This window comes from Pan troglodytes, chromosome 9 (genome assembly GCF_028858775.2).
Source record: "Pan troglodytes isolate AG18354 chromosome 9, NHGRI_mPanTro3-v2.0_pri, whole genome shotgun sequence".
Lineage (NCBI taxonomy): Eukaryota > Metazoa > Chordata > Mammalia > Primates > Hominidae > Pan > Pan troglodytes.
Genome location: NC_072407.2, coordinates 50,657,413 through 50,670,365, shown reverse-complemented (window position 1 = coordinate 50,670,365; position 12,953 = coordinate 50,657,413). Strand labels below are relative to the sequence as shown.

Genomic DNA, 12,953 nt, shown 5'->3' with positions numbered 1-12,953 from the left:
AAGTGGTCTTTAGTTGTGGGAAGCTCTCTTTTATACACACACACATATATATATATATATATATATAAAATTTTAAAAATAGTAGTGATGAGGTCTTGCCACGTGACCCAGGCTGGTCTGAAACTCCGGGGCTCAAGCAATCCTCCCACCTCAGCCTCCCAAAGTGCTGGGATTACAGTTGTGAGCCAACTGTGCCTGGCCATGAAGAAATCTCTAAGTAGATGGCTTAACAAAGCAGTAAATCTTTTCCACCGTGGAATAATGAACTAGGTAAGACTATTCTGAAAAAAAAATAATAAAAACATAAACATAGTGGAACCTTCCTATGATTCTCCCTGGACAGGCCAGTCTATATTAGCAAAAAGTTTGAATTCAAAATACCTAAAATCTATTTTCATATTTTTCAAGTAATATTGTTAAAATTAAATATATACATGGGTTTATTCAATAAATACTAAGCTCCAACAATGTATGAAGAAGCTTCGCCAGGCGCGGTGGCTCACGCCTGTAATCCCAGCACTTTGGGAGGCTGAGGCGGGTGGATCACGAGGTCAGGAGATCGAGACCATCCTGGCTAACATGGTGAAACCCCGTCTCTACTAAAAATACAAAAAATTAGCCGAGCGTGGTGGCGGGTGCCTGTAGTCCCAGCTACTCGGGAGGCTGAGGCAGGAGAATGGCGTGAACCTGGGAGGCGGAGCTTGCAGTGAGCCGAGATTGTGCCATTGTACTCCAGCCTGGGCAACACAGTGAGACTCCGTCTCAAAAAAAAAAAAAAAAGAAGCTTCATGGTTAGATGTTAGGAATGAAATAAGGATAAATCCGAATCCTAGGTCTTACAGACTACAGTTTTGTATGAAAGAAAAGAAATGTAGCTGGACATGGTGGCTCACGCCTGTAATCCCAGCCCTCTGGGAGGCCGAGGTGGGCAGATCAGTTGAGGTCAGGAGTTCAAGACCAGCCTGGCCAGCATGGTGAAACCCCATCTCTAATTAAAATACAAAAATTAGCCAGGCGTGGTGGTGCATGCCTATTAATCCCAGCTACTTGGAAGGCTGAGGCACGACAATCACTTGAACCAAGGAGGTGGAGGTTGCAGTGAGCCAAAATCGTGCCACTGCACAGCCTAGGTGACAGAGCAAGACTCCACCTCAAAAAAAAAAAAAATGAAATGTATGTAAATATCTGAAACACAAAGCACAAAAGTACTACAGATACGACAGACAAAAGATACTAAAAAAGCAGGGATCAGCAAACCTTTCTGTAAAGGACCAAATGGTAACTATTTTAAGATTGTGGGCCGTATAGGCTCTAACAAATACTCAGCTTTCTGTTGTATTGCAAAAGTAGCCATAGACAATATGTAAACAAAGGGGATGGCTGTGTCCTAAAAAAACTTTTTTTATAAAAACAAGCAGATGGTCGGCTGACCATAGTTTAGTGACTCCTGCCATAAAGTAATACAGGAACAATGTTAATAAAGTGTTGGTAAAAGAGATCTTGCTAAGTAAATACCCTTTAAGGCCTTTAACAAAAAGCTGAGACTCAGGCAGTTCACTATTCATGTAAATACTGATACAGTGCTTAAAATTTGCTAAACTTTTTCTTGGCTATGTGTATTTTTTTGAGACAGAGTCTTGCTCTGTCACCCAGGCTGGAGTGCAGTGGTGTGATCATGGCTCACTGAAGCCTTGACCTTCTGGACCCAAGCAATCCTCCCTCAGCCTCCTGAGTAGCTGGGACTACAGATGTGAACCACCACACCTGGCTAATTTTTTACATTTTTAGTAGAGACAAGGTATCACTATGTTGCCCAGGCTGGTCTCGAACTCCTGACCTCAGGTGATCCTTCTGCCTCGGCCTCCCGAAGTGCTGGGATTATAGGCGTGAGTCACTACACCTGGTCAAGACTATTCTTTAATGGTATCACGCTGTTAACCTTCTAACAATAGTATAAAAAGCAGGTGGAAAAGCCAAGTCTACCTCTGAGATCACCCACATCTCTAGATCTAAGCTACAGTTATTTGTATCCAAAAGCACTCCTAAATGATCAACATCCTGTGAGCAGTACTAGTTTGTTTGGGGTTTTTTGAGATACAGTATAGCCCTGTCACCCAGGCTGGAGTGCAGTGGTGTGATCTTGGTTCCCTGCAACCTCCGCCTCCTGGGTTCAAGTGATTCTCGTGCCTCAGCCTCCCGAGTAGCTGGGATTACAGGAGCGTGCCACCCTGCCCAGCTAATTTTTTGTATTTTTAGTAGAGACAGTGTTTCGCTATGTTGTCAGGCTTGTCTCGAACTCCTAACCTCAAGTGACCCCCCACCTCAGCCTCTCAAAGTGCTGGGATTACAGCCGTGCGTCCGGCCCCTGTGAGCAGTAATTACTCCAGAGATACATGATAAAGGAACACTTTAAACACTTGTATGAAAAGGACTAGCAGTCCTAGGTAACTAAGCCGATGATTTTAGTAGGGTATCTTTCTAATATATCTCAATAGAAGTCTAGCAATTTTCAAATAAAACAACTTGAAACCAGAAGACTACAGAGAAGATGGCAAAAATTTATTAAAGACCTAGAAAAATAGACATGGTTAGGCTTGCTAGGATATTGCTAAGAAAGTTAAAGGAAATGACAACTATTCTCAGGTACCGGATTATTTCAACAGAACTAGATAAGTCTCTCCTCCTTTGGTCCCTCTATCTTGCTATACTATTCATCTAAAAATCAGCTCTATACATGTAAGGCAAAGGCTTAAACCAATGGCTTATCACTAAATACAAAAGAAAGGCATCTTTGGTAGATTTGGGACCCCAGCATTCCAAGCTCTTCTCTCACACTTTGCTACATACCCTCTACTCCACCACTCCGGTTCATCTGACAATCTGAGCAGAGCTCTGACCCTGCCCTCCACTTCTGTGCCTTGCTAGCTGCTGAGCTCTCCATCTGGAATAATTATTCTCCCTCACTTCTACCAGCTCAAATTCTCTTTCCCTAATAGGCTAGCTTGAATGCTACTTCCTTCATAAGACCTGCACTGTTTACCAACCAGAACAAATTTTATCTTTCTATATTCTCTCAGTAACTTTTTTTCCTGATTCTGGTTTGCAGTTTTCAAATCCTGCTTTTTAAAAGTAATTATACATGTATCAAATTGTTTCCCTCACTACATTAAACCACCTCTAATGCTGGGCCTCTGTATAGTTCTTAAGTTCTCCTGGCACAATGCTTGCACTAAAAAGGTGCTCAATAAATGTGCTGAGGTGAAATGCTCCAAGGAAAATACTCTGTTGACCCATTCTTTATATCCACAGACAACTAATTAAAAACTTAAACTGAGCTGACAGTTTGTTAGACAAAGTTTTAATTTAACCCTGGAATACAGAAAACTGTGGAATCTTCCCAGTATAGACTGTTTTTTAAAGTCTTGACTTCCAGGCCGGGTGCCGTGGCTCACACCTATAATCCCAGCACTTTGGGAGGCTGAGGCAGGCAGATCACAAGGTCAGGAGCTCGAGACCAGCCTGGCCAATATGGTGAAACCCTGTCTCTACTAAAAATACAAAAATTAGCTGCGCATGGTGGCGGGTGCCTGTAGTCCCATCTACTCGGGAGGCTAAGGCAGGAGAATCACTTGAACCCGGGAGGCAGAGGCTGCAATGGGCCAAGATCGCGCCATTGCACTCTAACCTGGGCGATGGAGCGAGACTCTGCCTCTAAATAAATAAATAAATAAAACTCTTGACTTCCTTCCCTAGCTCTAAGATGTTTATCACTAGGACCTCAACATCCATTCCACAGGAATCACGATTGTGCATATAGAAAAGGATAATAAACCTGGTGGCTTTGGAAGGGTGAGGTTCATAAGGCAGGCTGGATAGTGATCACATGAAAGCGACAGCATCAATAATCCAACAAACCAACCAACTGTCCAAAACATCATCACAGAACATCTAAATGTCAGACAATGTACAAAGTGAGGGGGTTGATGAGTGAATCAAGATGACCATCTATGCTGTTTACCTGTATAATATGACATATTCATGCCCTTGTTTCCTGGAGAGCCTATAGGCTGGTGTCACCCTAGTTATAGCAAGAAGGGACTTCAGCAGCAATGACAGTCTGTTGTACACCGTGTAGGAAACTTTGATTTCTTTATCACACCTGCCAGGCACAAAGATATGGTCAGCATTCTTCTATTTAGCGCTGGAGCTACACAAGACCAAATTTATTATTAAGACATGTTCTGACTAACCAGAGTACTCTAATTACACCTTTATCAACAGATTACTGAGGTAAGCCAATGTTTTACTTTCTCATGTACTAGACACAGGCAAATGAGCACCAAAAGGCACCCAATATATTTTTTCTAGCTTCAAAGTGGTTATTTTCTTTTTAGAAATAAAGCAGCACATCTGAAAACATATAAATAAATAAATACTGCAATTATATACACTGAAGGTGCAAACATGTACTATCCTATGAGCTGTCTATCTCGATAATCTAACAGAAGTCTGCAGAAAAGTCAGCTTGGCTCTAAAATTTTGGGCCATAACCTGGCAATTGCATTTATTCAATAAAGAAAATTAATGTCCACTACATATACTTATCACTAAGATTTTTCTTTTGATGTGTTGATGTTTCCTCAATTTTCCTATATACTCTTGTTGAAAACTGAAGCTTCAGGCAAGAGGTAAGCTAATCTGCCTTGAAAGAAGAAAATGGGGAAAGGAAATAACATGCATTTCCAATCCATGACCCATACAGTCTGTAAAAAGGAGCAGGGAGGGGAAATCTTATTGGATGGCTGCCACACAGAAAACAGACAAAACAGAGTAGTCGTATTACAAGAGCTCGCAAGGGATTTAATCAGAGAACTAGCTGTACTCTGGGAAAACAACAAAGCCTTTTCAGCTTTTTCTGCTGCTCCTTTCCCTGTAGTATCTGAGTCTCTCTGGACTGATGTTCCCTCTGAAGGTCATCTCTGTGTCCAGGCTGGAAGCCAAGGATGAAGCAAATTGTAGCAAAGATCTATTGGCTTTGTTAAGTGGTCAGAATGCCCTCCCTGACTCTGAAAACAAAGCCCTGCTTTTCACATGATGTCATCTACTTTATCCTCAGCAACCACAACCAAGGACCCTAAGACGCAGCACTTACTTTTCATTCATTTCAAGACACCATATTTCCAGCTCCATGGAATCTCCCTGTAGAAAGGACAAACTTAAAATATTTGTTTAAAAAATTTTTAATTTCAAAGCATTACAGTCACTATAAAAATATTAAAAGGTATAGATAAGCAAAAAGAATAGATATCAACTTATAATCGAACAAGCCTCTTCTCTAAATAAAAGGGCAATCACAGTCTATATGCTATTTTGATGACTTGCTTTTTCTTAATAAATACGTCATGGAATTTTCCTTATAATTAAAAATTCTAAATCATTTAAAATGGTTCCACAGTATCCCACCATATGACTATCATTTTATCCAACCAGTCCTCCAATTCTTGGACATAAAGGTTGTTTCTCTCTCTCTCTCTCTCTTTTTTTTTTTTTTTTTTTTAAAGACAGAGTCTCACTCTGTCGCCCAGGCTGGAGTGCAGTGGTGCAATCTGGGCTCACTGCAAGCTCCGCCTCCCGGGTTCACGCCATTCTCCTGTCTCAGCCTCCTAAATAGCTGGGACTACAGGCACCTGCCATCACAGCCAGCTAATTTTTTGTATTTTTAGTAGAGACAGGGTTTCACATGTTAGCCAGGATGATCTGGATCTCCTGACCTCGTGATCTGCCTGCCTTGGCCTCCCAAAGTGCTGGGTTTACAGGCGTGAGCCACTGTGCCCGGCCAAGGTTGTTTCTTTATTCTTTTTTTGGGGTATCTTCATCTTCGTGTGAACATAAAGGTTGTTTCTAATTTTCATTACTGCAAAAATTGTGATAAACAACCTTGAGACTAAAACTTCTCCCACAAACTCAATTAATTTCTTTGGGAAAATTTTCAGAATTACAATTGCTGGGCCAGGCATGGTGGCTCACGCCTGTAATCCCAGCACTTTGGGAGTTGTACTAAAAATACAAAAATTAGCTGGGCGTGGTAGCGGGTGCCTGTAGTCCCAGCTACTCAGGAAGCTGAGACAAGAGAATCGCTTGAACCCAGGAGGGGAAGGTTGCAGTGAGCCAAGATCGTGCCACTGCACTCCAGCCTGGGCAACAGAGCAGAAAAAAAAAGTGCTAGTGAGGGTGGGGTTAAGTAATTTGGCTAAAGTCACTCAGCTGGGATTGAATTTGGCTCTGTGTAGCTCCAAATTCTATTTACCTTTCATTATACCATACAGCCTTATAATCTATCAGTGAAAATACATTGAAACAGTATCTGCATCAATCCTAATGTGAAATAAGGCAAGCAAAAACATTTTTTAAAACTCACAATACAGGCTGGGCAAAGTGGCTCACTCCTATAATCCCGGCACTTTTGGAGTGTGAGGCAGGAGGATCAGTTGAGGCCAGGAGTTTGAAGCTGCAGTGAGCTATAAGCAGAACTGCACTCCAGCCTGGGCAGTACAGGGAGACCCTGTCTCTACAAAAAAATTTTTTTTTTTTTAAACATTAGCCATGTGTGGTGGTGCAGCCTATACTCCCAGCTACTTGGAAAGGCTGAGGTGGGAGGATCCCCTGAACCTAGGAATTTGAGGCTGCAGTGAGCCATGACTGCGCCACTGCACTCCAGCCTGGGTGACAGAGTGAGACCCAGTCTCAAAACAATAGCAGGCTGGGCATGGTGGCTCAGGTCTGTAATCTTAGCACTTTGGGAGGCCCACGCAGGTGGATCACCTGAAGTCAGGAGTTCGAGACCAGCCTGGCCAACATGGTGAAACCTCATCTCTACAAAAAACACAAAAAATAGCCAGGCATGGTGGCACGCACCTGTAATCCCAGCTACTCGGGAGGCTGAGGCACGAGAATCGCTTGAACCCGGGAGGCGGAGGTTGCAGTGAGCTGAGATCATGCCACTGCACTCCAACCTAGGCGACTCTGTCTCAAAAAAAAAAAAAAAAAAAACCCAAAAAGCAACCACCACCACCACCCAGCAAGTCACACACTAGAAACAAATATAAACAAAGCAGCATACGAAGTCTAAGTAAAGACTGCAGTTATATCTCCCATTAAAAGGGGGAAAGTTTCTAGAGCACGCAAGTCTTGAAGGATGAGCAGAAGTATGTCATGTGAACAAGAGGGAAAAGAGCCTATACCAAGTGGTTGGAATAATAAGTTCAAAAACCACGACCCCTGTAATCCCAGCACTCTGAGAGACTGAGGCAGGCGGATCGCTTGAGCTCAGGAGTTTGAGACCAGCCTGGGCAACATGGTGAAACCCCATCTCTACAAAAAATACAAAAACTAGCTGGGCATGGTGGTGCATGCCTATAGTCTCAGCTACTCAGGAGGCTGAGGTGGGAGGACTGTTTGAGCCTAGGAGGTCGAGGCTGCAATGAGCCATGATTGTGCCACTGCACTCCAGCCTGGGTAACTGAGCAAGACCCTGTCTCAAAAAACAAAACAGGCCAGGCGCAGTAGCTCACGCCTGTAATCCCAGCACTTTAGGAGGCCGAAAGTGGGCGGATTACCTGAGGTCAGGAGTTCAACACCAGTCTGGCCAAAATGGCAAAACCCTGTCTCTACTAAAAATAAAGAAACTAGCTGGGCATGGTGGTAGGCTCCTGTAATCCAAGCCACTTGGGAGGCTAAAGCAGCAGAATCGCTTGAATCCAGGAAGCGGAGGCTGGAGTGAGTCAAGATCGTGCCACTGTACTCCAGCCTGGGCAACAAGAGTGAAACTCTGTCTCAAAAACAAAAACAAAAACAAAAAACAAAAAACAGGGTGGGCGCAGTGGCTCACCCTTGTAATCCCAGCACTTTGGGAGGCCAATGCGGGCGGATCACAAGGTCAGGAATTCGAGATCAGCCTGACTTAACATGGCGAAACCTTGTCTCTACTAAAAATACAAAAATTAGCCAGGCATGGTGGCATGTACCTGTAATCCCAGCTACTCAGGAGGCTGAGGCAGGAGAATCACTTGAATCTGGGAGGCAGAGGTTGCAGTGAGCCGAGATCGCTCCACTGCACTCCAGCCTGGGCGACAGATCGAGACTCAGTCTCAAAAAAACAAAACAAAACAAACAAACAAAAAAGAACAAAAAAAAACCATGACCCCCTCAGAGAATGATAAGAATATCAGAGAGGAAAGGGGCAGGAATAAGACTGAGAAATGAACTGGACTCAGAGTGTGAGAAGCCTTCAGTGCTAAATGAAGACACCAACCTGGCCATAGCCTTACCTCAGAAGTCTTAAGTGAAATCTCCACACACATGGACCTCCCGACCGCAGGCAGCTGCCCTGCCAGTGCCTTCTTTGCTTCATGTGTAACCTCTGGGATGTCTTTGATTGCTAAGTTGAACTAGAAAACAAAAGGGACTTTTGCATGAAACACTCACAGGAACATTATGGAAAAAGAAATTAGTGTATGCTGGGTAACGCAAGTATTGCTGTGGCTGATTAAGGAAGACAATTCATTCACTTCTCCCTTCCCCTAAGGGATAATCCTGCATCAAAGCCCCAAATCTCAAGTTGAAAAAGGTAATTATCATTACAAAAATTAGCTAAGACACAATTTTTATCCTACAAGGACTAAGCTTTTCATCTATCACAGCAGAAAGTTAAGAACCAAATAAATTCAGGATTAACATACAATAAGAACAACCTTTTCAAGTAAATGGATCAAATGGAATTAGATATTTTACTTTTATAATATTATAAATGGTATTACTTATTATTGCACTTGAGAACTTTACACATTCCTTGTGACAAACACTACAGTATACATCTTAGTAAATAATAGAATTTTACCCAATCTGAACCCGTTGGAGAAGATGATGAACGAGTGCAAATCTTTTCACCAAGTCGAGCCTGGACAATCACTTGGACAGTCTAAAGAAAAAAAAAACACAAAAGAAATCCTAAAATGATGAAAAGTCTTAGACTAATCTGGCTCCCGATCAGGGTTAAAATCCTCCCAATACAGAGTTTAAAAGATGCCAATTAATCATAAGTATACTTTGGGAAACAGTATAATTTTAATTTTTGAGAACAGATAGAAAAAACACCACATACAAAAAATAACTTTATAAACATTCCTGAGGGTACAGTGTCAACCAATGAAAGGAATTACAGGTTGAGGCTTGGAAACTGTAATATTCATATGGCAGAAGGAAAGCTGAGCATGGTGGCTATGATGTTCATAAAGAAACGTGTCCAACTGTGGTTTTAAATATTCCCTGCCACAAACTTATAACACCATGGTAGATTTAAAACAAAAATTCCACAATTATTCATATCATTTGGCCCATATGGCAAAAGTCTTCCACATAATTTTACAACTAAAATCAACTACATGGATTGTTCTAGCATGGCAATGGTTGAGAGGAGTGACATAGGTAGAAATGATTTTTAGATTTAGGAAAATATGGCATTCAAAATTCAATTTTAATTCCTCATTTACCAGGAAGGGAAGAATATATAAAAGTTGAACATTTCAGGATTACTTGAAACTTAAAGAAAGATGTCCAAAATGCTGCCCATTCCAGCTGATGGTCTTTGTTCCCACCCAAAGGGAACATACTGTGCCAATAACCTGGCATAACAGTTTGACATTTCTGCAAACAGACTGGCAAAAAAAAAAAAAAAAATTTTTTTTTTTTGAACAAGTAGCTGTGGAAAATTGGAAGCTACATTTTAGCTACACCCCCAATACCGCCCCCATACCTCACAGTTTGGTTGACAACAGACAGAAGTATCCCTTAAAATGGGCAAGCTGCAAGCTGTTATGCTACTTTCCAAAGAGAGTTGTTCGCAAAAGGGAGAAGCACGGAAGTTATTTCTAACAGTTCTAGGCTCAAGAGAATGGACACATTACCTTGAGGGCAAAAAATTTAATAAACTTGTCCAGGTCCTTTCTGTCCTGGGAATTGAGATCAGTTTCCATTGCCTATAGGAATCTAAAAAAAAAAAAAAGTGAAAAAAATATGACTAATATCTTTAAAAAGGCATTGATACATCAAAGCATACAGAGATGGTATTGTCTACTAGCCTAGGAATAATCATGTGGGAGTGGGAGGAAAAAAATTTCCTTTAACTAAAGATACCAAAGTGAAAAATACTGAGATACTATCTCTTGAGGAAAACAGATTCCACACTGAGCTACATCTAGGAACCTAAAAAATGAATGAGAACATTTTACCTGATTCTGAAACTTTGAGCTTTAAATATAATTATCCATTCAAAATTATTTCATCATCCAGCAGATTCAGGACTAAATTTTAATGAGACATAAACTTTGCTGAACACACATTAGTTAATTTATATTCCTTCAAAGGCCACTAAATCAATTTAACTTTGGGGAGTTATGGGCTTTTGAGAATCTATTGACAAAAGCCCTTTCTCCAGAAAAAAACATACATATAGGAATGTTTGCATAAAATTTCATGGGGATTCATGGATTTCATGAAACACACCATGAATGCCCTCCCTGGCTGGCCGCTATGGGTCATGCCTGTAATCCCAACACATTGGGAGGCCAAGGCAGGAGGACTGCTTGAGCCAAGGAATTTGGACCAGCTTGGGCAAGATCAACATGGTGAGACCCGGTCTCATTAAAAACAAAACAAAACAAAACAAAACAAAACAAAACAAAAGCCCTCCCAGGTTGAAATGATTTGAGATGATTTGAGAGAAAGAATGCATTTAGAGAGAGACGAGCATGAACAAAGAGGTATAAACAATACAGAGCAAATTAGGTTTAGAAATATTAAGTACTCCAGTTTTCTCCAGTTTTCCAAAGGATTGAGTATAGTTGGAAAATGTTAATGGACGTCCTGAGCCAGCAGATAAAATAGACTCCCGCAGCTGAGGGGTGTCATGTTTAAAACAGAACAAGATGGCCATAGCTGGGGGACCAAGTAGTCATGTACTCTTTGTTCTCAAAAACATGTATAAAAGTAGTAGAAGACCTCCCTTTTTACAATCAAGCCGTTGTTGATTGGACACGTTGTTGGAGCTGTTGATCCCGAGCTAAACTGGGCAAGAACCGCCAACCCCCAACCCCTGAACTCCCTCAGCCGTTTGAAACAAATGTCTGAGAGACCTCTGGTTTTGGGCCTGGAAACTAACCAATCAGGGGTCAGCTGTATCAACCAATCAGAACTCGGCTATGCTGACCAACCAGAACTAGGCAAGTTTCAATCCTTCCTTTGCATAAACAGACCTGACTCTGAACCTAGGCACTATAAAACCTGCACCCTCCCTTTGTTCTGCCAGTTTACAAACTGTTCACTGGGATAAAGTCTCTTTCCTCCAAATTCCTTTGCAGAGAACTTTTGTTCACAGGAAGTAATACAGCTGGTTGGGGCCAGACCATTAGCATCTTGAATACAATCAGCGTCTAGAAGCCAGATCTGCACCTAGTGTGTGAGACAGGGGAGCTCACCCAAGGCTTTTGACGAGAGGAAGTGACACAATCAGAGTGGTAACAACATCCTGAATGGTGCTTTAGAAAGATAGCTTTACGGGCATAATGCAGAACACTTTTGAGTATGAAAAATGGGGAAATCAGTTAGGTCCTTGGCAATAATTAAGGATTGTGATCAAGGCATGATCTAGCATAGGCATGACTGGGTGATATTTTAAAGGAAAAGCTGAAGGCCAGGCACGGTGGCTCACGCCTGTAATCCTACCACTTTGGGAGGCCGAGGAGGGTGGATCACCTGAGGTTAGGAGTTTGAGACCAGCCTGGCCAACATGGTGAAACCCGTCTCTACTAAAAATGCAAAAATTAGCTGGGTGTGGTGGCACACGCCTGTAATACCAGCTACTTGGGAGGCTGAGGCAAGAGAATTGCTTGAACCCAGAAGGCAGAGGTTGCAGTGGGCTGAGATTGCGCCACTGCACTCCAGCCTGGGTGGCAGAGTGAGATTCCATCCAAAAAAAAAAAAAAAAAAACCCCCACAAAAACAAAAAAACAAGGAAGAGCTGATAAGATTTAATGACTGACTTAAGAAACAGGACAAAGGAGTAGCAGAGTTTTAAACATGGATAACTGAGAGGCTAGAGTTTCATTTAACAAAAACAGGGAAGCCAGACTGGGAAAAGATTTTAAGGAAAAGATTAAACAAAAGGAGAGCTGAAAGAGGAAATAATGGGTACACGTTAAATTTTTTTTTGGTCGGGCACGGTGGTGCACACCTGTAATCCCAACAGTTTAGGAGGCTGAGGCAGTTGGATCACTTGCAGGATCACAGACCAGGAGTTGGAGACGCCTGGACAACATGGCACAACCCGTCTCTAATCAAAATACAAAAAAATTTAGCCAGGCATGGTGGCACATGCCTGTAGTCCTAGCTACTCGGGAGGATGAGGTGGGAGAATGGCCTGAGCCCTGGAGGTCAAGGCTGCAGTGAGCCATGGGCAGTGAGCCATGGGTGCTCCACTGCACTCCAGCCTGGGCAACAGGAGTAAAAAACTCTGTCTCGAAAAAAAAAAAAAAAATCAGGTATAACTTAGATGCACTGAAATGCACAAATCTTGGGTGTACAGGTCAATAAATATTTTTATATGTATACACCCATATAACCACAATCCAGATAAAGTTATAGAACATATCCAATATTCTAGAAGGTTCCATTACACCCCTCTCAGTCTATAAATCCACCAAAAGGAAATAATTACTGATTTATATCACCACAGATTATTGGGTTGTTTTGAATTTCTTACAAATGTAATCAATAATATTAACTTTTTTGTGTGTGGCTTTTATTCAACATTATGTCTATAATACGATTCATCTATATTGTTGGATATAGCAGCAGTTTATTCTTTTTCATTGCTTCATAGTACCCTATCTCATGAATAT

The 12,953-nt window shown here is 41.8% G+C and overlaps 1 protein-coding gene across 50 annotated transcripts in view; it reads right to left on the bottom strand.

The window, feature by feature from the left end:
* The window catches only part of ATG13 (autophagy related 13), a 57,317-nt gene that overhangs the window by 20,159 nt on the left and 24,205 nt on the right, over positions 1-12,953 (bottom strand). For 38 of the 50 annotated variants that reach the window (XM_054661057.2, XM_009460138.5, XM_054661047.2 and 35 more), the window contains 5 exon segments: positions 9,963-10,044; positions 8,897-8,977; positions 8,328-8,447; positions 5,153-5,199; positions 4,019-4,159 (listed from right to left, as the gene is read on the bottom strand). In XM_054661057.2, coding sequence (XP_054517032.1) covers positions 4,019-4,159; positions 5,153-5,199; positions 8,328-8,447; positions 8,897-8,977; positions 9,963-10,031 — 458 coding nt within the window. In that variant the 5' untranslated portion in view covers positions 10,032-10,044. 50 annotated transcript variants of the gene reach the window in all.